At 47.9% G+C, this 22,367-nt stretch overlaps 1 protein-coding gene across 1 annotated transcript in view; it reads left to right on the top strand.

The window, feature by feature from the left end:
• Positions 1 to 15,408: 15,408 nt before the first annotated feature.
• SMARCA5 (SWI/SNF related, matrix associated, actin dependent regulator of chromatin, subfamily a, member 5) overlaps positions 15,409 to 22,367 on the top strand; it is a 234,468-nt gene continuing 227,509 nt past the window's right edge. Inside the window, exon 1 of the mRNA XM_030192240.1 lies at positions 15,409 to 15,651. Within this exon, the coding sequence (XP_030048100.1) occupies positions 15,493 to 15,651 (159 nt within the window). The 5' untranslated portion in view covers positions 15,409 to 15,492. The remainder of the gene's footprint in view (positions 15,652 to 22,367) is intronic.

Below are 22,367 nucleotides of genomic sequence, written 5' to 3'. Positions count from 1 at the left end.
GAACAGAACTGAGGGACCTTGTGGTTGGCTCGAGATGCAAAGAGATCTACCAAGGGGGTGCCCCACACCTGGAAGATCTGGCGCACTACTCGGGAATTGAGCGACCACTCGAGGTTGCATAATCCTCTCAACCTGTCGGCCAGACTGTTGTTTACGCCTGCCAGATATGTGGCTTGGAGCACCATGCCGTGACGGCGAGCCCAGCGCCACATGCTGACTCTTCCTGACACAGGGGGCGAGATCCGGTGCCCCCTGCTTGTTGATGTAATACATGGCAACCTGGTTGTCTGTCTGAATTTGGATAATTTGGTGGGACAGCCGATCTCTGAAAGCCTTCAGAGCGTTCCAGACGCTCGTAACTCCAGGAGATTGATCTGCAGATCGCGTTCCTGGAGGGACCAGCTTCCCTGGGTGTGAAGCCCATCGACATGAGCCCCCCACCCCAGGAGAGACGCCTCCGTAGTCAGCACTTTTTGCGGCTGAGGAATTTGGAAAGGGTGTCCCAGAGTCAAATTGGACCTAAATCGTCCACCAATACAGGGATTTGAGAAAACTCGTGGACAGGTGGATCACGTCTTCTAGATCCCCAGCAGCCTGAAACCACTGGGAAGCTAGGGTCCATTGAGCAGATCGCATGTGAAGGCGGGCCATGGGAGTCACATGAACTGTGGAGGCCATGTGGCCCAACAATCTCAACATGTGCCGAGCTGTGATCTGCTGGGACTCGCACCCGCGAGACGAGGGACAAGTTGTTGGCTCTGCTCTGGGAGATAGGCCCGAGCCGTCCGAGAGTCCAGCAGAGCTCCTATGAATTCGAGTCTCTGCACTGGGAGAAGATGGGACTTTGGATAATTTATCACAAACCCTAGTAGCTCCAGGAGGCGAATAGTCATCTGCATGGACTGCAGAGCTCCCGCCTCGGATGTGTTCTTTACCAGCCAATCGTCGAGATAGGGAACACGTGCACTCCAGCCTGCGAAGCGCCGCTGCTACTACAGCCAAGCATTGTGAACACTCTGGGCGCAGAGGCGAGCCCAACGGTTAGCACACAGTACTGGAAGTGACGTGTGCCCAGCTGAAGTCGCAGATACTGCCTGTGAGCTGGCAGTATCGGGATGTGCGTGTAGGCGTCCTTCAAGTCCAGAGAGCATAGCCAATCGTTTTCCTGAATCATGGGAAGAAGGGTGCCCAGGGGAAAGCATCCTGAACTTTCCTTGACCAGATATTTGTTCAGGGCCCTTAGGTCTAGGATGGGACGCATCCCCCTGTTTTCTTTCCACAAGGAAGTACCTGGAATAAATCCCAGCCCTTCTTGCCCGGATGGCACGGGCTCGACCGCATTGGCGCTGAGAAGGGCGGAGAGTTCCTCTGCAAGTACCTGCTTGTGCTGGAAGCTGTAAGACTGAGCTCCCGGTGGGCAATTTGGAGGTTTGGAGGCCAAATTGAGGGTGTATCCTTGCCGGACTATTTGGAGAACCCACTGGTCGGAGGTTATGAGAGGCCACCTTTGGTGAAAAACTTTCAACCTCCCCCCGACCGGTAGATTGCCCGGCACTGACATGTTGATGTCGGCTGTGCTCTGCTGGAGCCAGTCAAAAGCTCGCCCCTTGCTTTTGCTGGGGAGCTGAGGGCCTTGCTGAGGCGCACGCTGCTGACGAGAGCGAGCGCGCTGGGGCTTAGCCTGGTCCGCAGGCTGTCGAGAAGGAGGATTGTACCTACGCTTACCAGAAGAGTAGGGAACAGTCTTCCTTCCCCCATAAAAACGTCTACCTGTGGAGGTAGAAGCTGAAGGCTGCCGGCGGGAGAACTTGTTGAAAGCGTTATCCCGCTGGTGGAGCTGCTCTACCACCTGTTCGACCTTCTCTCCAAAATATTGTCCGCTCGGCAAGGCGCGTCCGCAATCCGCTGCTGGATCCTATTCTCCAGGTCGGAGTGCATGCAGCCATGAGAGTCTGCGCATCACCACACCTTGAGCAGCGGCCCTGGATGCAACATCAAAGGTATCATATACCCCTCTGGCCAGGAATTTTCTGCACGCCTTCAGCTGCCTGACCACCTCCTGAATGGCTTGGCTTGCTCAGGAGGGAGCTTGTCCACCAAGCCCGCCAACTGCCGCACGTTGTTCCACATGTGTATGCTCGTGTGGAGCTGGTAAGACTGGATTTTGGCCACGAGTATAGAAGAATGGTAGGCCTTCCTCCCAAAGGAGTCTAGGTTCTAGAGTCTTTGCCCGGGGGCGCCGAGCATGCTCCCTAGAACTCTTAGCCTTCTTTAGGGCCAGATCCACAACACCAGATGTCGTGAGGCAACTGAGTGCGCATCAGCTCTGGGTCCCCATGGATCTGGTACTGGGACTCGAGCTTCTTGGGAATGTGGGGATTACTTAGAGGCTTGGTCCAGTTCGCCAGCAATGTCTTTTTTAGGACATGATGCATGGGTACTGTGGATGCTTCCTTAGGAGGAGAAGGATAGTCCAGGAGCTCAAACATTCAGCCCTGGGCTCGTCCTCCACATCCACGGGAAGGGGATGGGCCGCAGACATCTCCCAGACAAAAGCTGCAAAAGGACAGACTCTCGGGAGGAGAAAGCTGCCTTTCAGGGCAGGGAGTGGGATCAGAAGGAAGGCCATCAGACTCCTCGTCAGAGAAATATCCTGATGTCCTCCTCCTCCTCCCACGAGGCCTTACCATCGGTATCAGACACAAGTTCATGACCTGTGTGTGAAGCCGTGCCCGGCTCGACTCCGTGGAAACACGGCCACGGTGTGAGCGTCGAGAGGTAGACTCCCTCGCCAGCACCGCGAAGCTCCCTCCGCCAACCGTCGTCGGGGATCCTTCCTGGGAGGCGACCGCAGTCAGTACCGCAAGCCGTCACCGATGTCGGAGACCCTCAACCCAGGCAAGGGGCCAGCCGGCGCCTCACTCGATGGTACCAGGGTGGCGCAAGACACCCCGGTACCGGAGGGGAAGGGCGCAACAGCTCTCCCAGGATCTCGGAAGAACGGCCCGGAGACTCTCGGGCAGGGCGGCTGTGGAGAAAGACATAGAAGCCGATGCAGGCGTCGAGGTCAGAGTCTGTTTCAGGGCGTGGAGGCTGTTTCGGGCTTTCCAAGGTGGAGCGCATCCACACCTCCTGAACAGAGGTGAGCGGTTCCCTCCCAGTGCCGATGCCTACTGGGTGCCGACTCCCTCGGCGACCCAGAGCTCTCGGTACCGATGCGGGAAGGAACCGTGTCGATGCTTCTTTTGACTTTTTCAAACAAGCATGTCACCGGAACTTCCCGGTACTGACGAGGAGGACGTAGAATCCAACCGTCGCTTCCTCGGGGCCGAGGCCGAAGAAGGTCGGTCTCGGGGGGCTGTACGCAGGAGCACTCAGGGTAGGGGGAGACCCACCTGAAGGCATCACCCGCCACCCCCAGCAGGGGAATGGACAGCCCTCACCTGCACACTCCGGTCAAAGCACCACCGTCCGACGACATCAGCACTAGTGGAGGTCCCGTTACCACCGACGCCACTTCCGATGTCTCCGGACCGACGATGCAGAGGGTCGATGCTCGATGCAGTCGATACAGTCAAGTTCCGAGGTCGGAGGTCTTGACGCTGTCACGTCGATGCAGTCCGATACAGTCAATGCCGAGGTCGGAGGTCTTGACGCTGTCACGTCGATGCAGGTCATACCCCCGGTGCTGTTGCCGACGAAGAGCCCGAGAACACGTTCCACTGGGCCAATCTCACTACCTGAGTCCTGTTCTGTAAAAGGCGCAAAGACTACAGGCCTGCGGGCGGTGCCAGCCCCCAGACACTGAAGACACGACGCATGCCTATCAGTGAGCGAGATTACCCGGAGCGCACTGGGTGCACTTCTTGAAGCCGCTGGGAGACTTCGATGACATGGGCGAAATCAAAACTCGTAATTGCGGTAAAGGCACCAAAAAGAGGGAGAGAAAAAACTCGAACCGAGGCCTCAAAAGGGCCTACCCCGAAAACGAAAGTAAACTTAACGGGGCAAAAAACTGGAAATACGGGAAGGGGAAAAAGACCGAAAAGGTCTTTCTCCGAAATCCCTTTGTTTTTTTTATTACTTAGCGAAAAGCCAAAGACGCGCGAGGGTCAAAAGGGGCGCGAGACGGCGCAAACACGACTGTCCTGAGCGCGGACAAAAGAAGACTGACGAACACGAGCCGTTTGGGCGGGAAGACGGCCGCGCATGGCGTGGTGGCTCATTGGCGCGCGAGGGCTAGCAAGGCCTTTGCTAGCGAAGTTTCCGAGTTGGAGGGGCTGCCGTGTGACGTCACCCATCAGTGAGAACAAGCAGCCTGCTTGTCCTCGTGAGAAAAATATTTACACTCCTCCAGTCCAGTACTCTCCTTTTCTGGTGAACAATCTAAGTCGGTGCCTGTAGCACTGGGTGCAGCAAGCTATCTCCACTGTGGACAGACTTCCCCTGCTGTCCACGTCTACCCCAAAAGAGTACGCTCAGGGCTACTGCCTTTGGCTCTGAAACAGGTTCCTTCCCTGTTCCTGCTCTCACGCGGGTTCCACTACTTACCTCTGGAGCAGTCTTCCACTTCATGGAACTAGTACTTGCAGAAACTTCCACTTAGTCAGCCTTAGTTTATTGAGCCCATCCAGGACCCCTTCTCTCTGCTGGGTCCTGGCGGGGAGGGGGGGGGGCAGGATGTAAGAAGAGGCAACCAAAGTGCCACATGTTCTACATAACAATAAACTTTTATAAACTCCCAACTCCACTCCTACTGTCATTCATTAACCAGAACCATTTTCCCTCAGCACTTTCCCACAAACACTCCACCCTTGGGCTAGGCTTTTCACTCTCCCTTTAGCTCCCACCCCCCTAGGTGACTCTCAAGGACAGGTTTCTCAGTCTAATAACCCCCATTATTTATTTATTAGTTACATTTGTATCCCACATTTTCCCACCTTTTTGTAGGCTCAATGTGGCTTACATTGTACCATAATTATGATCACCATTTCCAGCATGAGAAATACAAAACAAGACTACATTAAAGTTCATAAATGTTATGTGAAGTATAAAAGTACGTTGGGTAGACAGATCAATTCAGGCATGAGAGGTAAGGGGGTGATGCATTAATGTTCATTGGTGAAAATTGATTGAAGTAGTCAGGTGTGTAGAATTCAATTTTATCTGGTTGTGGCAGAGTTTTGATGCTAGGTCTTAATGATGCTCATTATGGTATATCTTTTTAAACATGTTGGTCTTTAGTAATCTCCAGAAGGCTGTTAGGTCGTGCATAGTTTTAAGGCTTTGGCAGTGCATTCCACAGTTGCGTGCCGATGAAGGAAAAGCTTTGGAATTGTTTCCCAAAAAATCTTAGATTGGAAGAGTCCTACATCCAATTTTGTAAACTTTTGAAAACATACTTATTTCAGAATACGTTGACAATAATCTGTGATGAAAGGCAGTTTTTTTTAGGCAGGATTAAATATGCAGCACAATTATATGTTAGTCATGTACTTGTTATGAATGGTGGTCCAATAAGCATTGGTGTTTGCGATCTTTTAGAATGGTTGTTCTAGTTTGCTTTCCTATCAAGTTGATGGAGTTCTTTTATGTTTGCTTTTATTATGATTTTTTATATTAATATGTAACCGTTCTGTTTTGTAAACACAATTTGAAACGGTATAGTAAAATGGATAAAATGATATTGAGTTATATTTAAGTCCTTTGCAACTGGGGTAGTGGAGGTTGAAGAACGTACGTGCTGATCTTTTTGTGTTCCTGGTTGGTAAATCTATGAGGTCTGACATATATGCTGGGGCCTCGCCATAAATAATTTTATGAACCAAGGTACATATTTTAAATATAGTTCATTCTTTCAGTGGTAGCCAGTGCAATTTTTCTCTTCTGGGGTTTGGCACTTTCGTATTTCGCTTTTCCAAATATAAGTCTGGCTGCAGTGTTTTGGGCGGTTTGGAGTTTCTTAATGATTTGTTCTTTACATCTGGCGTAAATGGCATTACAGTAATCCAGGTGGCTTAACACCATTGATTGTACCAGGCTACAGAATATGTCCCTTGGGAAGAAAGGTTTAACTCTTGAGTTTCCACATTGCATGGAACATTTTCTTTGTTATATTTTTCGCATGGCTTTCTAGTGTGAGATTTTGGTCAATTATAACTCCCAGAAGTTTCAAGTTGTCCGAAATAGGTAGGGTGTAACCAGGAGTGTTTATAGTGGTTTGTTTGATCTTGTTATATTATAATGGAGGATTACATATTTTTACACTGAAATCTTGATAGTGTCACCATGGCTTGAAGGGATCATGCAACAGAAATACAGCATAGGCAGTTTCAGTTCACAGAGGAAATATGCTGTAGACTAACTTTTACAGACTCGATGGAGACAGAATGGGGCTACTTGCCCAGCATGCTTAGAGAACAAGGCAAGCCACTAGAAAGAGCTCCATAAGATACAGGGAACAGGACATATGTTCTGAAAGAGCCTATTACAGGGGAACTACAAGACTACAGGAACTGTAGTTTAAGGGCACAACCCTATTTCCTACCTTTATGCAAACAGGGACAGAACACATGGGATTATTAGGCAAGGGTGGTCCATTTTTTCAAACTTTTAAGTTATTAAGAATTGCAAAATATAATTTAGAGTGATATATTTTTAATGAAAGGTCAAAAACTTTTTATATATGATTTTCTGTTTGTGAATTTTTAGACTCCTGAGGAGGGCAGGCTGCCAAAACAAAGAACAATACATTACAGGCCCTGTTTATTAAACCATGCTATAGGTGCGCTCAGGGCTGGTCTTAAGGCGAGGCGACTGAGGCGGCCGCATAGGGCCTCGCACTCAGGGGGGCCCCTCGCGGCGCGCCTGAGGTCGCCCCGCCCCGACCTCCCGAGCCTCAGTTCTCCCTCTCTCGGACGACGCGCGATGGCGGCATGGTGGGGGCGATCCGCCCCGGATGTCGGCGGGTGGGGGGGGGGTGTCCCGCTCCCGCTGCTCCCAACTTGTCCTAACCGTTAAAAAAATAATTTGGAAGCGCCAGAGGGCCAGGCAGCGCCTCGTCGTGTCTGCCCTGCAACTAAAAATCTCTTCTTCCACGTCGTTGGGCCTTCTCACATTGAGTCCCGCCCTCCTCTGAGATAACTTCCAATTACCGCGAGGGCGAGCGGGACTCAATGTGAAAAGGCCCAACGACGTTGAAGAAGAGATTTTTAGTTGCAGGGCAGACACGAGGCGCTGCCTGGCCCTCCGGCGCTTCCAAATTCTTTTTTTAAAGGCAGTGAGGGTGGTGGGCGGCAGGAGAAGGAGAACGGAGCAGGTAGGTGGGTCGGGGGGGAGACTCAGATGGGAGAAGGGTGTGTGGGGTGGGGGGTTCTCAAATGGGAAGGAGACTACTACTACTACTTAACATTTCTAAAGCTGAGGTGGGGAGGGGGTTCTTGGATGGTTGAAGGGGACGGGAGGGGACTGGGGTTCTTGGATGGGAGAAGGGGACTGAGGTGGGGAGGGGGTTCACGGATGGGAGAAAGGGTGGGGAGGGGGTTCTTGGATGGTTGAAGGGGACGGGTGGGGAAGGGACTGGGGTTCTTGGATGGGAGAAGGGGACTAGGGAGGGGGTTCTCGGATGGGAGAAGGGGACTGGCACTGGGGTCTGAGAAGGGACCATATGGGAAAATGGGGGCCATGCCTGGGGCTGGTGGGAAAATGGGGCATGCGTGGGTCAGGTGGGAGAATGGTTCTGAAAAGGGGGGCCTTAATACAAGGCATGTGGATGAAGGGGGCTGGAACAGGGGGCTGAAAAGGAGGGTAGGTGGGATAAGGGGGCTAGGACTGGAGGCTGAAAAGGGGCAGGGGCTGAAACTGGGGACTGGGGGCTGAAAAGGGGACAGGGAGAAGTGGCTGGGGGGCTGAAGGTCGGGACTGGTGGGAGAAAAGGGCTGGGGCTGAAATGGGGAACTGGTGGGATAGTGGGGCTGGAACTGGGGGCTGAAAAAAGGGGTGGAGAGAGGGGCAGATCCTGGATGGGGGAGCGAGAGGGAGGGCAAACCCTGGATGGATGGGAGAGGGAGGACAAATTGTGGATTGAAGGGGCAGAGAGAAAGGGCAGACAGTGGATGGAAGGGACAGAAAGGGTAGACAGTGAATGGATGGGGGAGAAAGAGAGGGCAGACAGGGGCAGATGGTGGTTGGATCATGGAAGGGGCAGAGATAGAGGGCAGATGTGGATGGAAGGGGCAGGGAGAGAGGGCAGACACTGGATGGAGGAGACAGCAGAGAGGGCAGACACTGGATGGCAGAGAGAGACCGAAGACAGATGCTGGATGGAAGGAAGACAGTGAAAAGAAGATGAGGAAAGCAGAAACCAGAGACAACAAATTGTAAATAAAATATATATTTTAATTTTTTTTGCTTTAGGATACAGTAGTATTGTAGATGTGTTAATAATGTTTATAATAGAACATGTAACAAGGTAATCTTTTTATTGGACTAATTTTAATACATTTGGCTAACTTTCGGAGAACAAAACCCCCTTCCTCAGGTCAGTACTATACTGTATTGACCTGAGGAAGGATGTTTTGGCCTCTGAAAGCTAAATCTATTAGTCCAATAAAATGGTATTTTATGTTCTATATTTGTTTTATATGTTTGTTAATTTGTAAAGTGGTGATTGGTATTTGTTAGTTTTTTTTCAAATTTACATCTGCTGTCTTTATATTTTGCACAGTACTAGGGGACATTTTCTGTTTCTGTGGTGTTGCATTGTATGCAGAGTCTGGCATCTTGGGGGTTCAGTTTAATTTTTGTCTAAATAGAAAGTTTAAATATTACTACTTATTCTATAGTGGATTAGGGTGTATCTGTGTTTGTGAAAAAGACATGGCTTTCAATTGGCATTGACTGTGCAGGATCGACGATCTGTACTATTCTGTCTGGTTTCGTTTTACAATAGATGAATTGATGTTCTAGTGCTCACTGTAGTGTTTTAAGATGTTTTCCTTTTCTTTGTGTGATTCGTAGAAATGACTGCTTATGGTATGGTAGAATTGCTCAATAGGTCCTGAGTGTTTTGTATTCTCGGCATACCTAGTACTGGATTTGGAGGGGGGTGTTAAAAAATGACCGGGAGGGAGGGAGGGAGGGGGGCCTTGGAGCTTGGAGGGAGCGGCCCGGGAGCTCGGAGGGTGGGGGTGGAGCTAGGATGGGGCGGAGTTAGGATGGGGGCAGGGCTAGGGTGGGGCCCCATCAAATTGGTCTGCATAGGGCCCCGCACTTGCTAAGACCGGCCCTGGGTGCGCTAGTGTTTTTAGCGAGTGTTAACACTAGAAACACCCATAGGACTATATGGGTATCTCTAGCATTTAGTGCATACTAAAAATGCTAACACACCTTAGTAAACAGGACCTACAGTCTTAGATTCAGCAATTATCTGTGTAGTTCTATATGAATTACATAAGAGAACTAGAAGAAACCTAGAAATTACAATCCAATTTAAAAGTACAAAATCATACACAAACATAAAAGTTAAATTCTGGACAATACATATTTTTGAAAGAAAAAAAAAGTCTTAACTACTTTCCTAGACTCAAGAAAGCTTTTAATAACCTGATAGCCGAAGGCAAAGAATTCTAAACCAAAGCTGCCTGATAGGAAAAGGGATGATACCAACAACTTTTGAGATTTAATCTTACAAGCAGCAGAAAAATGTAATAACGGTCCATGCAAGAAACGAGAGCTACTTACATTCAACAACTGTATCTAATCACCATATATAAAGGACCATGACAAGTTAGTCTTCAAATAAATCTTTTTATTCATCTATGGCTGAAGAATAGTAACTGGCTGGCCTACTCCATTTGGTACATGTTTCTACGTTTTTATATCCCTCTTTTTTGTGCCTTGTGCCTAGACTATTATACCAGGCCCAGACCACCAGTACACCTACTAGAGGGAAAACAGAAAATGCAGGACTATCTATCCTTAGTCCCGTTGTTCCCTCTAAGTTGTGCAGAAGTCCTCCACCTACAATTGGGGGGGGGGGGGGGGGGGGGGGGGGGTGTTTCACTAATACATTTTTTAATAGGGAGGACAGGCAAGTTCTATAGGATTCTACAAAGAGGTTTAATGACATAAGATGGGATGTTATCAAAAGGCTGAAGCAGTCTCCTTGCGCAGCTGCTATATTGGTACTTCTAAAACACTGGAGAAGCTAGCGAGCTCAAGTCACTCATCACCTCCCAGGTAGCAGAACCACCTTCCCGCAACATTCTTGTAAAGCAAGGAGGCTATCAGTTGCTGTATCAACGCTGTTATCGTTCATAGTTATTTTATGTCAGTTATATTTAGAAGCATGCCAACTTGTGCAGTATACAGATGTACACAGAGGAACTATCACAATGGAATAGCTTTTCTTTGATTAGTCTTTCGCTTTATCATAACAGAAAATCCCCAAATGGAAAAAAATTTTCTAGCACGGCCTGCTCCACCGGAACCAGAGGCGCCAGTGCGATCGAGTCACTCATCTCCTCTCAGGTGGCAGAACCACCCTTCTGCAGCATTCCTACTACTAAACATTTCTAAAGCGCTACTAGGGTTACACAGCGCTGTACAATTTAACAAAGAAGGACAGTCCCTGCTCATAGGAGCTTACAATCTAAAGGACAAAATGTGTAGTCCATCAAGTTGGGGCAGCAGTCTAGATTTCCTAAATAGAGGTGACATGGTTAGGTGCCGAAGGCGACATTGAAGAGGTGGGCTTTGAGCAAGGATTTGAAGATGAGCAGGGAGGGGGCTTGACTTATGGGCTCAGGAAGTTTATTCCAAGCATAGGGTGAGGCGAGGCAGAAAGGGCGGAGCTAGTGAGATCGAGTCACTCATCTCTTCTCAGGTGGCAGAACCACCCTTCTGCAACATTCCTCCAAAGCTCAATCGAAGTCAAGCACATGTTGGTCCTAAGACACCAACCCCCAACTCTGTGGCAACTTTAATAGATCTGATAAGCAAAAAGCATACAGCAATCATCTCACCGGACCACCATTAACAAGCACCACACGACACACAAGCAAAAAACTGGAACAGCTTTAGACTTTTTTTTCACAGATGCACCACACATAGGCTTTCATAAGCATTTGCTACTGTTTTTATGTAGAAATATCTTTATTATCATAAGCAAAAATAAAGGCATAAAGCACAGCATTGCAATTTACAATACAGCAATGCAAATAACAAAGCAAGCTCTTGAGCAATGTCAAAAACATTTTGACTATAACCCTTCCCCCTTCACAGACCTACTACTACTATAAATCACTTCTATAGCGCTACCAGTCGTACACAGCGCTTTACAATTGAACATAAAGAAGAAAGACAGTCCCTGCTCAAAAGAGCTTACAATCTAAATCAGGACAAACAGACAGGACCAAAAAGGATAAGGGAAGGACAGACAGAAGGACACATAAGGATAAGATAAAAGTTACAAGTCAGGAGTCGAAAGCAGCATCAAACAGTTAGGCCTTTATCCCGGATTTGAAGGCAGCCAGGGATGGAGCTAGACGTAATGGCTCAGGAAGCCCCTCAAAAACTCCCCAAACCCTCCACTTCCCTTATATCCCTTCCTAACAGAAAGACACAAAACCTAGGAGGTTTAATAAAACAATATAAACCTCATAAGTTTGCTATTGTTTTGGACTAACTAATATGGCAGAAAGCGCCACCCACTGGCTTCAGCTCAGATAATGGGCCAGATGGGCTCATGCTATCTCCTATCATTAAACCTCCTTGGTATTCTAGAAAACCTGCCTGTCCCTAGAAATTGAAAACACAATATTGAAGCCCCCCCCCCCCAACACACACACACACACACTGGCAGCAGAGTAGTTGAAGGACTCCCACACAGCTTAGAGGAACAGTGCAGCTAGGCCTAATCACTCTCTTCATTGGGAAAAACAGAAAAAGCAAGACTGCTGTCTGTTCTCAGACTCAGCTAGGATTCATCCTTCTCCTCTCCAATCCTTAGTCTTATATTGTCTCCTATTCCTTTCTCAGTTTCCTATGCCAGACACCCACCACCCGCTGTTTGCCATATGCAGAACTTTACAATGATACATAAATGAATCTCTCTTTGCCCTGCCCCCCCAAACCAGCTGTCATCCTCTGAATGCAACCCCCAAACCATCATCTATGTTCTTCAGAATCTCGGTCCCTCACCAGACTCGGCTTCGTCCCTTTCATCCAACCCTTTTCTTCTCTTATATTTAGCTTCCTGCTGCCCTCCTTTCACCTCCTGACCAACCCCATTTCAAAAACATCACACCACGGATTCCATAGCCTCTTGTCCTTTACACACTCTCAGTGGGCCTTTTACAGAGGTGCACATTTTTAGCACGTGCTAAAAATAAGCAGGCGCTAAACGCTACAGACGGCCATATACAGTATTCCTATGGGCATCTCTAGCATTTAGCATCTGCTAATGATTAGCGTGCGCTAAAAATGCTACTGTGCCTTTGTAAAAGACCCCCCTCAATCCCTTACTAACCCCTGCAGATTCTTCATACCATATTCCCACCCCTTCCTCCATCATCTTTAAAGGTTAGTTCACACCCATTCACTTCCGACACTGTTCCCCCTCTTCTTGCTCCTCCCTCCAAAACACTACTTCAGTGGTTCCCAAACCTGATCCTGGAGGCATCCAGGCAGTCAGGTTTTCAGGATATCCACAACAAATATTTATGAGAGAGATTTGCATGCACTGCCTCCACTGCATGTAGATTTCTCTCATGAATATTCATTGTGAATATCCTGAAAACCTGACTGGCTGGGGTGCCTCCAGGACTAGGTTTGGGAACTACTGTACTACTCCCTTTTTGCCCCCTCCAGCTACTTTTGCTCCCTTGCTGCGAAAGCTCAACTGTTTGTGCAGTCTGTAAGATGTATATAGGAAGACCAGTTCTAAATGTTTTCTCCCTCTTTTGGGCCTATGGAAAAATTCTTGATACACAAGGCCCTGTGTGTATGCAAGCCTCAGTGGGACTTTATTAAATTCAGAAGAGTGTAGGATATTTCAGGATGGGATTTGATTTTTCTAAAAGCATATGCTTTACTTAAATAAAACATTTATGAAGTATTCTTATCAATGCAATATTCAGTTTTAGTAGTTTGGATAGTGCTTTTACAGTATTATTTTTTAAAACAGTAAGTCTAATATTTTCCAATATTAATCATTCAATACACACTTTCCTCCAGCCCACTTGCACCTTTCTTCTCACAGATACTCTAGATCCCTCTTTGCTCCTATTCCCTCCTTCTACTTTTGCTTCTTCGGATGCTCTTCATCCTTCTCACCTCCTCCTTCCAAACATCTTTTTTTTTTTTTTAAACCATTTTTAAATCTCTCTCTCCTGAACATATAACCCCCTTCTCTCAGTTTTTCCTTGCTATTGATCTTCCCTCCTTCTTACACCCTTCCTCATTCCAAATACTATTCCCCGCAACCCTTCTCATTCTGGCTTGTCCTTCTCAAGCTCTTTCCCCTTCCTTTCCTCTATGCTCCACAGTGAGGAATACCTAAATTCGATCTCCTCCCACCATGCATCCCTAGTGGCTAGCAACATAAGAGTTTTTGATCTGGCCTCCTCTGCTACTATCCTGAAATCAAAGATGTGTAGCTAGGTGGCAGAAGATGGCGAAACGAGCTAAAGAAGGATGGCCAGATTTATGCAGCTTGAGGCGTCAAACAACACTCTCTTAACACCCGGGGCAGCCACCCTGCTGCCCACCCCTAGTCTCCAGCCCTGCTAAATAATTTCTGGCAGAAACAATTATTCAGCATACTACAGCGGGGAAGATGGTCGCCCCATAAAACAAGACAGTCTAAAGAGGAGTATGGAAGGAGTCTTACTTCTCGCTTTGCCAACAGATATATCACCACTGAAGTGTTGTGATACGCAAGTGCGAAATCAAAACAAAAGCAACAAGCAAGCGTGAGCAGGGTTATTATTATTAGCATTTGTATAGCGCTACCAGACGCACACAGCACTTAACACCTGACAGACAGTCCCTGCTCAAGAGCTTACAATCTAAATAATACAGACAGACAAGACAATTAAGGGCGAGGGATGTACTGGGTGAGAAGGAACAAGGGGTGGGGGGAGGCAAACGAGTAGTGGCTAGGAGTCAAAAGTAGCAGTGAAAAGGTGGGTTTTCAGCATAGATTTGAAGACAGGTAGGGATGGAGCCAGACGTACAGGCTCAGGAAGTTTATTCCAGGCATAAGGTGCTGCGAGAGAAAAGGAACAAAGCCTGGAGTTAGCAGTAAAGGAGAAGGGGATTGTTTAAAAGGATTTTTTGAGAAACTTAAAATGCCTGCACTGCACTTTAGCCAGCTGGGACAGACCATTTATTTCCTCCTGCTAGATGCTCTCCAGCCAGCAGTCCTCTGAGCGCACTTTTCACCACCTCTGGTGGCTTCTCTCCTGTAAGGGTTTTATTATTGTTAGTTACTGAAAGAAAAAAAAGTTCTAGATCGCCATATAGGAGTTTTTCCTCAAGATTACTACCTGCCTGCCTTGCTGGTTTCGTGAGCAATGAGCTTAATGCCAGTTTCTCCATACTTTAACACATCATCCCTCTTATACCCATGGTAATCAATACCAGTAGACAAGTTGAAACCTCCACAGAGTCCAATTTCACCGGTTAAGCCTTAGCAACCCCCACTGAAAGAGTATTCAGCAGGCGAGGAGGAGGAGACGCAGAGAGGGTATCCCCGTACCTCTGTGCCAGAAACACCCGTGACGTAACACAACGACGTCAGAAAGCACCAGAGATGAGACACTCCCCCTAAGACAGACTCACGCGCTCGCCGCCTACTACTCTTCTTGTTTCCACAAGGTTTCAGCCGCTGCCTTGACTTCATTCTTCAGCATTCCTTCTTTCCTTCCTCCTTCTCAACAAAGCCGGGTCAGTCGGTTTAAAAGGGAAAACAAAAAAAAGGACTCTGAGGCGGAAACAAGCATGCGCGCCACTTTTATTTGGAACGAGAAGGAGGGGGCACACAATAACTTACGTTAGGGCTTTCTTTCACCGTCGTCGTATATATTATACACAGCGCGAGTGCGCGCGCCTGTATTCTCGCGAGGGTTAGGAGCCGGCTCGATTCCTGGTTGGTGGGGCCGCTGGCAAGTGAAAAAAAAAAAAAAAGCCGGGTCTAGGCGGGCGGTCCTTCCTTCGCTCCTACTGGTCAGTGGACGAGTGAGTGAACGAGCGGCGCGTGGTTGGTTGGTGGGCCCGGCGTTTGTGTTTCCTTTCCGTGCCTGCTGCTGGTCTTCTCTCGTGTACAGACTAGAGCCGCGTGTCTGGTGTTGGGGTGTGCGCGCTTTCCGCCTGTGGGTTCGGTTCCTGTGGGGCGGGGGGGTTCCGTGTGTGCGAGCGGTGGTGGTCGACATCAGTGGAACTTCTTTTATCGGGTTCTCTGTTGCCACTCTCTCTCTCTCTGTCTATAGGATGTCGACGACCATGGCGACAGTAGAACAGCAACTGCCGGAGGCTGTCAGGAGCGCCGGAGATGTCGAAGAGCACGTCGGGGACAGCCAGGGAGCCAAGAAAGAAGTGATAGTGGCGGCACCGTCTGACTCTGGACCCAAGGAGGCGGTGGACGGTGAGGTGAGAGATGAACTGTCTTACTGTGTGAACCTGGCAATAAGCGTTGCTCGAGAGAGTTCTCTTCAGACTGAAAAGTTAGAAAGGGTCCTGTGGATGGGGTTAGAATAAGGGGGGGTGGGGCTGTGCTGCCCTGTATCTGGGGATGGGGGGGGGGGGCTGTGCTGCCCTGTATCTGGGAATGGGGGGGGGCTGTACTTCCCTGTATCTGGGGATGGGGGGGGGGCTGTGCTTCCCTGGAGATGGGGGGGGGGCTGTACTTCCCTGTATCTGGGGATGGGGGGGGGCTGTGCTTCCCTGTATCTGGGGATGGGGGGGCTGTGCTTCCCTGGGGATGGGGGGGCTGTACTTCCCTGGAGATGGGGGGGGGGGGCTGTACTTCCCTGTATCTGGGGATGGGGGGGCTGTACTTCCCTGGGGATGGGGGGGGCTGTGCTTCCCTGTATCTGGGGGTGGGGGGGCTGTGCTTCCCTGGGGATGGGGGGGCTGTACTTCCCTGTATCTGGGGATGGGGGGGGGGCTGTGCTTCCCTGTATCTGGGGATGGGGGGGGGCTGTGCTTCCCTGGAGATGGGGGGGGGGGGTAATCCTCACAGCTGGCAGGAGAAAGGGAAGCGAGTTCCGTCCCTCGGTATCGCCTAGTGGGTGTAGTAGTATTTTGCGCTTGGTCCAGTGTGTGTGTGTATCATCACTGCTCTTCCGCCGCTTGCAGACAAAGGTGGTGATGATAACACGCAGCACGACTCGCGGGCTCCTTAGTGACTGCAGAAGTTGCTTCCCATTTACTGTTCCATGGGGGGAGGCCGGGGATAAGCGGTGCTTAATAGTGATGGGGGAGGTAGAGAGAGTCCCTGGTCCTTTGCTTTCTCCAGTTTTCTTGTTGTCTTTCTCCTGACTTTTGCTTTGCAATTGGGTAGTGTGTGTGCGTACCTTCGAAAGCTGTGCAGTAGTAACCTAAGACTTCAGCTAAGTCGGCGGTGATGTAACACGAGCCTTTGGCAACACACCGGTTCCGTTTTCGAAAACCACTTGCATTAGATCTTTGTAATTCTGATTCTGCTATATAAGGTACCACAAACTACTTCGAATTTGGTGATTATCCGTCGCCAAACTCCTCTCTAAGAGGTTATTGTTTTCATACCTAAATATACACGGCTGAAGGTAAGGGAGGCCGTAAATGATGAGGAGGGAAGTGGCAGAGTGAATCGCTGTCAGTGCTGTGTGGGGAAAGTGTTTAGGGAGCCAGGTGCCTTCATCCCTTGCTGCTGACGCCAGCAGCCGCCAGTCTGCTACTATCCTCCACCTCCTCAGCCAAACAATGGGAGAGTCATTGGCTGCAAATGGTGGTTGTTGCTTTCATTCTCTCCCGGGCCAGACCCTTGATAACTGTAGTCACGGCGATCGATGTTGTTTTGGTTCCATATTTTTGAAGGTTTGAGGTTGTAGGGCTTTATTCCGTGTGATGCTTTTTCTACTCTTCCTTTGCTGACCTTACTTGCTGGTTTTTAATCCAAAGGGTGGTTCTTGCTAATCTAGGTCAGGAGAGTGCTGGAGAAGATCATTTTATCGTGGTGATATAAGAAGAGAGTGGGGAAATATTTTCCATGCTCTGTTTAATATATTTATTTTTGGCTTCTTTTTTGTATTTCTGAACACCATAACATAATTAATTTCACTTATTTCAGTATCGAGGCCATCCTCTCAAGTGTTCAGGGCATCAATAAAAATATACATAATGCATCACCTACTTACAAACAAATAACATAGTAACATTACCACTTTATTTTTGAAGCCTGGTGTACAGAATCTAGTAAATATTTAAACATATTGTTTAAGTAGTAGTGTGTTGGGTAACAAACAAATGTGTAGAGATGGAAAAAAATTCATGTATAAGTGAGGATTTTGTTTTTAAACACATGTCCAAGCTATCTGAAATTTAGGAAACAAGTACAGCAAGTATAAAGTAGAAAACAGTAGTAATTAGAGGCTTTCACTTCTATAGTGCTGCTCAACGTATGTCGAGCTTTATAATTACACATAAGGGATAGTCCTTGAAAACATACAAAACATGTAAGGACAGAAGATTAGAAATTTGTGTATTAAAAATAGTTGAAGCAACAAGGCTATTACTGGGTAAGACAGGAATTATAATTGCAAGTACTCGCAATGGAGAGTTTTTAGCCTGCGTTTGCTTATAGTTAAAGAATAACACAATCTCAGGAAGTCTGTTCTAGGTGTACATTGCAGCAAGGTGGAAAGCACAGTCAGGAGTTTGTAGTGGAGGAAAAGAGTAGAAAGAAAAGTGAATTGCTCCAGTGAGCAGAGTTCGTGATAGAAAGGTAGTGAGGAAATGAAGAATGAATGTACTTATGGGTGACTAGGAGGAGCTTGAACTATGTGAAAATGAATAAGGAATCAACAAAGTGGCTTGAGAAGAAGGGTTGTATGACTACCAATGCTATCAGAGAAGTAATGGAGCTGAATTTTGGGTACACTGGGTGGGAAGAGCTAGTTTAGCGGGAGACCTATAATGAGGCAGGTTGCAGTGGTCTGAGTGGTAAGAGTTTTAGTAGTGTGTTCAGAAAGGAAGGCATAGATTTTGATGATGTTATATATGGAGAAAATATGTTTTCAGTTCATAGAGTAGGAGAGATAAGGTATCTCCAGGGTTAAGGGCTGAGAGGACTGGGAGGATAATAGTGTTTAGAAATAAAGAGAGGGAATAAATTGAAATGGGTTTGAGTTGAAAAATAAGGATTTCTTTCTTTGCTATGTTGAGTTTAAAGTAGGGGTGGGACATCCACACAGCATTGTTTGTTTTCTGCTACATTCTGAAAAAGCTATGATAAATGGGCTTAAGGTTTCATATAAGTCAACCTTTATTTTATGACTAGGATCAAAAAAGACTTTGGGCCTAGGCAAACATACTTCACAAAATCAGTCTTCTGTACCCTAATTCAATCCCTAGTTCTAACAAAATTTGATTACTGGAACTTTATTTACGCAGGACTTAAAGAAGATCTCCTGAAAAAAACACTTTCGCACGTCTCGTATTTAGACTATCACGCTTCACCAAAGCTACTCCCCCTTCTATACAATTTGCATTGGCTGCCAATAAAAGATATATCATTCAAGCTATTTACCTTCATTCACAAAATTTTGTATGGTTCGCCCCCAATATACATGAACAACCTCATTAAAATAACCCTTGTGTAATGCCTCTAAATCATCTAGAAAATATCTTATCCTACATTTCCTGAATTGTAAGAAAGTAACCTACAAAATAATCCATTCTGCTAACTTTTCATATCAAGGCACTAAAGTTTGGAATTCCTTACCTAAATCCATCAGATGCATCAATGATTATTTGTTATTCTGAAGTTTGCTGAAAACTCACTTAATCAGCCTAACCTTTAAGGAAATAAGCGTTCTCAAATAAACTAATGGCATTAATTTTTACCTCATTCCATCTCCCACTACTCCTGTCTATCCCAGTTAATCTTAGCCCTTTACATTTTTTGCTCCATATTTTAATTATCTAGCTTAAATAGCTAAGTATTTAATTACATCTGATCCTAACTCAAGTTTTACTGGTTTAATATTATATAATTTATTTATTTGGATTTGGATTTTGCACACGCCTTTTTTCAGTAGTAGCTCAAGGTGAGTTACTTTCAGGTACACTGGATATTTCTCTGTTCCAGGAGGGCTCACAATCTAAGTTTGTTCCTGAGGGTTAAGTGACTCCCAAGATCACAAGGAGCAGCAGTGGGATTTGAACTGGCCACATCTGGATTTCAAGACCGGTGCTCTAACCACTAGGCTATTCCTCCACTTTCTGTTTAATGCATTTTGAACATGTTCATGCTTTTCTAATTGTTATGTAAGGCACATTGAACCTGAGTTCTACTATAAATGTAATAAACAAATACTATGAATCATTGAAAAGGGTTCATAAATGTAGTGCTTTTCTTATTCTGTTCCCCTTGTGGGCTTATTTACTCAGTCCATTCCCCTCCAGGGACCTCCAGTCATGGCCTCGCTTCCCAGAGTGCCCTTCCCCCAAGTTCACCTTTCTTTAAGTAACTTGGAGTGACAGCCTAATGGTTAGAATAGCAGACTGAGTACAAATGGCAAGGACCACATCAGTGGGAGAAACCTGGCAAGTTAATGTTGCCCTCTATCACGTTAGCTACAAACTTAAATTTTAAGTCCTCTGGGTCATAGACATACCACCTGTCCCTGAATTTGCAGTTTGTCTTAGGTTCAGATTTGAAAAGGTGAATTATTAAATCCAGATTCTCACAAACCTTCCTTCCCATCCAGAACTCAGGAGCAGGAGGGCTCTCTGTCTTTCTTGAACCCTCATCTCCGTCCCTCATTCTCGGAGACTTTAACATTCACGTTGATGACCCTTCCGACTCTAACGCTTCTAAGTTCCTCACCCTAACATCCTCCTTCAACCTCCAGCTGTGCTCCACCACCCCCACTCACCGTGACGGCCATTGTCTTGACCTAGTCCTCTCCTCCTCCGGCTCACCCTCCAATTTCCATGCCTCTGCTCTCCCTCTCTCCGATCATCACCTGATCACATTCACACTTCTTCACCCCCCCTCCGCCCCGTCCAACTTTAACCACCACCTCCAGGAATCTCCAGGCTATTGACCCCCCCACTCTATCCTCTAGTATCTCTAATCTCCTTCCTTCCATCATGTCCTCTGAGACTGTAGACAAAGCGGTCTCTGCTTACAATGCCGCTCTCTCCTCTGCTTTGGACACCCTCGCTCCATCCACCTCCCGTCCCACTAAGCGTACTAGTCCCCAGCCTTGGCTGACCCCTTGCATCCGCTACCTTCGCTCCTGCACCCGATCCGCGGAACGCCTCTGGAGGAAATCTCGTACCCATTCAGACTTCCTTCACTACAAATTCATACTATCCTCCTTCCATTCCTCCCTATTCCTTGCAAAACAGGTCTACTACACCCAATTGACCAATTCTCTCAGCTCCAACCCTGGTCGTCTCTTCACCACCCTTAACTCCCTCCTCAAAGTGCCCCCCGCCCCCACTCCCCCTTCACTCTCTCCTCAATCACTGGCTGACTACTTCTGCAACAAGGTACAAAAGATCAACCTTGAGTTCACTACCAAACTACCTCCTCCTCAGCCTGTAGCCCTATCCAACAACCAACCAACCATGGCCTCTTTCTCCTCCTTTCCTGAGATCACCGAGGATGAAACCTCCCGCCTTCTTTCCTCCTCGAAATGCACCACCTGTTCCTCCGATCCCATCCCCACCAACCTACTTAACACCATTTCCCATACTGTCACCCCCTCCATCTGTCGCATCATTAACCTTTCTCTCTCCACTGCAACGGTCCCTGACACCTTCAAGCATGCAGTAGTCACACCTCTCCTAAAAAAAATCATCACTTGACCCTACCTGCCCTTCCAACTACCGCCCCATCTCTCTCCTCCCCTTCCTCTCCAAAATACTTGAACGCGCCGTACACAGTCGCTGCCTTGATTTTTCTCTTCTCTCATGCCATCCTAGATCCACTTCAATCTGGCTTTCGCCCTCTACACTCGACAGAAACAGCACTCTCTAAAGTCTGCAACGACCTCCTCCTCGCCAAATCCAGAGGCCACTATTCCATCCTCATCCTGCTCGATCTATCTGCTGCGTTTGACACTGTCAATCATGATTTACTTCTTACCACATTGTCCTCTTTTGGGTTCCAAGGCTCTGTCCTCTCCTGGTTCTCCTCTTATCTCTCCCACCGCACCTTCAGAGTACACTCTCATGGATCTTCCTCCACTCCCATCCCACTATCTGTTGGAGTTCCCCAGGGATCTGTCCTTGGACCCCTTCTCTTCTCAATCTACACCTCATCCCTAGGCTCACTGATCTCATCTCATGGTTTTCAGTATCATCTTTATGCTGATGACACCCAGCTATACCTCTCCACACCAGACATCACCGCGGAGACCCAGGCCAAGGTATCGGCCTGCTTATCCAACATTGCTGCCTGGATGTCCAACCGCCACCTGAAGCTGAACATGTCCAAAACCAAGCTCCTCGTCTTTCCACCTAAACCCACCTCTCCTCTTCCTCCACTCTCCATCTCAGTTGACAACACCCTCATCCTCCCCGTCCCATCTGCCCGCAACCTCAGAGTCATCTTCGACTCCTCCCTCTCCTTCTCTGCGCATATCCAACAGACTGCCAAGACCTGTCGCTTCTTCCTCTTCAACATCAGCAAAATTCGCCCTTCCCTATCTGAGCAAACCACACAAACTCTCGTTCATGCTCTCATTACCTCTCGCCTTGACTACTGCAACCTACTCCTCACCGGCCTCCCACGTAGCCATCTATCCCCCCTTCAATCCGTTCAGAACGCTGCCGCACGTCTTATATTTCGCCAGAACCGATATACTCACATCACTCCTCTCCTCAAGTCACTTCACTGGCTTCCGATCAGATACCGCATACAATTCAAGCTTCTCCTCCTTACCTACAAATGCACCCAGTCTGCGGCTCCTCACTACCTCTCTACCCTCATCTCCCCCTATGTCCCCGCCCGTAACCTCCGCTCACAGGACAAATCCCTCCTGTCAGTTCCCTTCTCCACCACTGCCAACTCCAGGCTCCGCTCATTCTGCCTTGCCTCACCCTTTGCCTGGAACAATCTTCCTCAACCCCTACGCCAAGCTCCCTCCCTA

The sequence above is a fragment of the Microcaecilia unicolor genome, chromosome 2 (assembly GCF_901765095.1).
Source record: "Microcaecilia unicolor chromosome 2, aMicUni1.1, whole genome shotgun sequence".
NCBI lineage: Eukaryota > Metazoa > Chordata > Amphibia > Gymnophiona > Siphonopidae > Microcaecilia > Microcaecilia unicolor.
The sequence above is the reverse complement of the archived record's forward strand: the minus strand, read 5'-3'. Positions and strand labels throughout refer to the sequence as shown.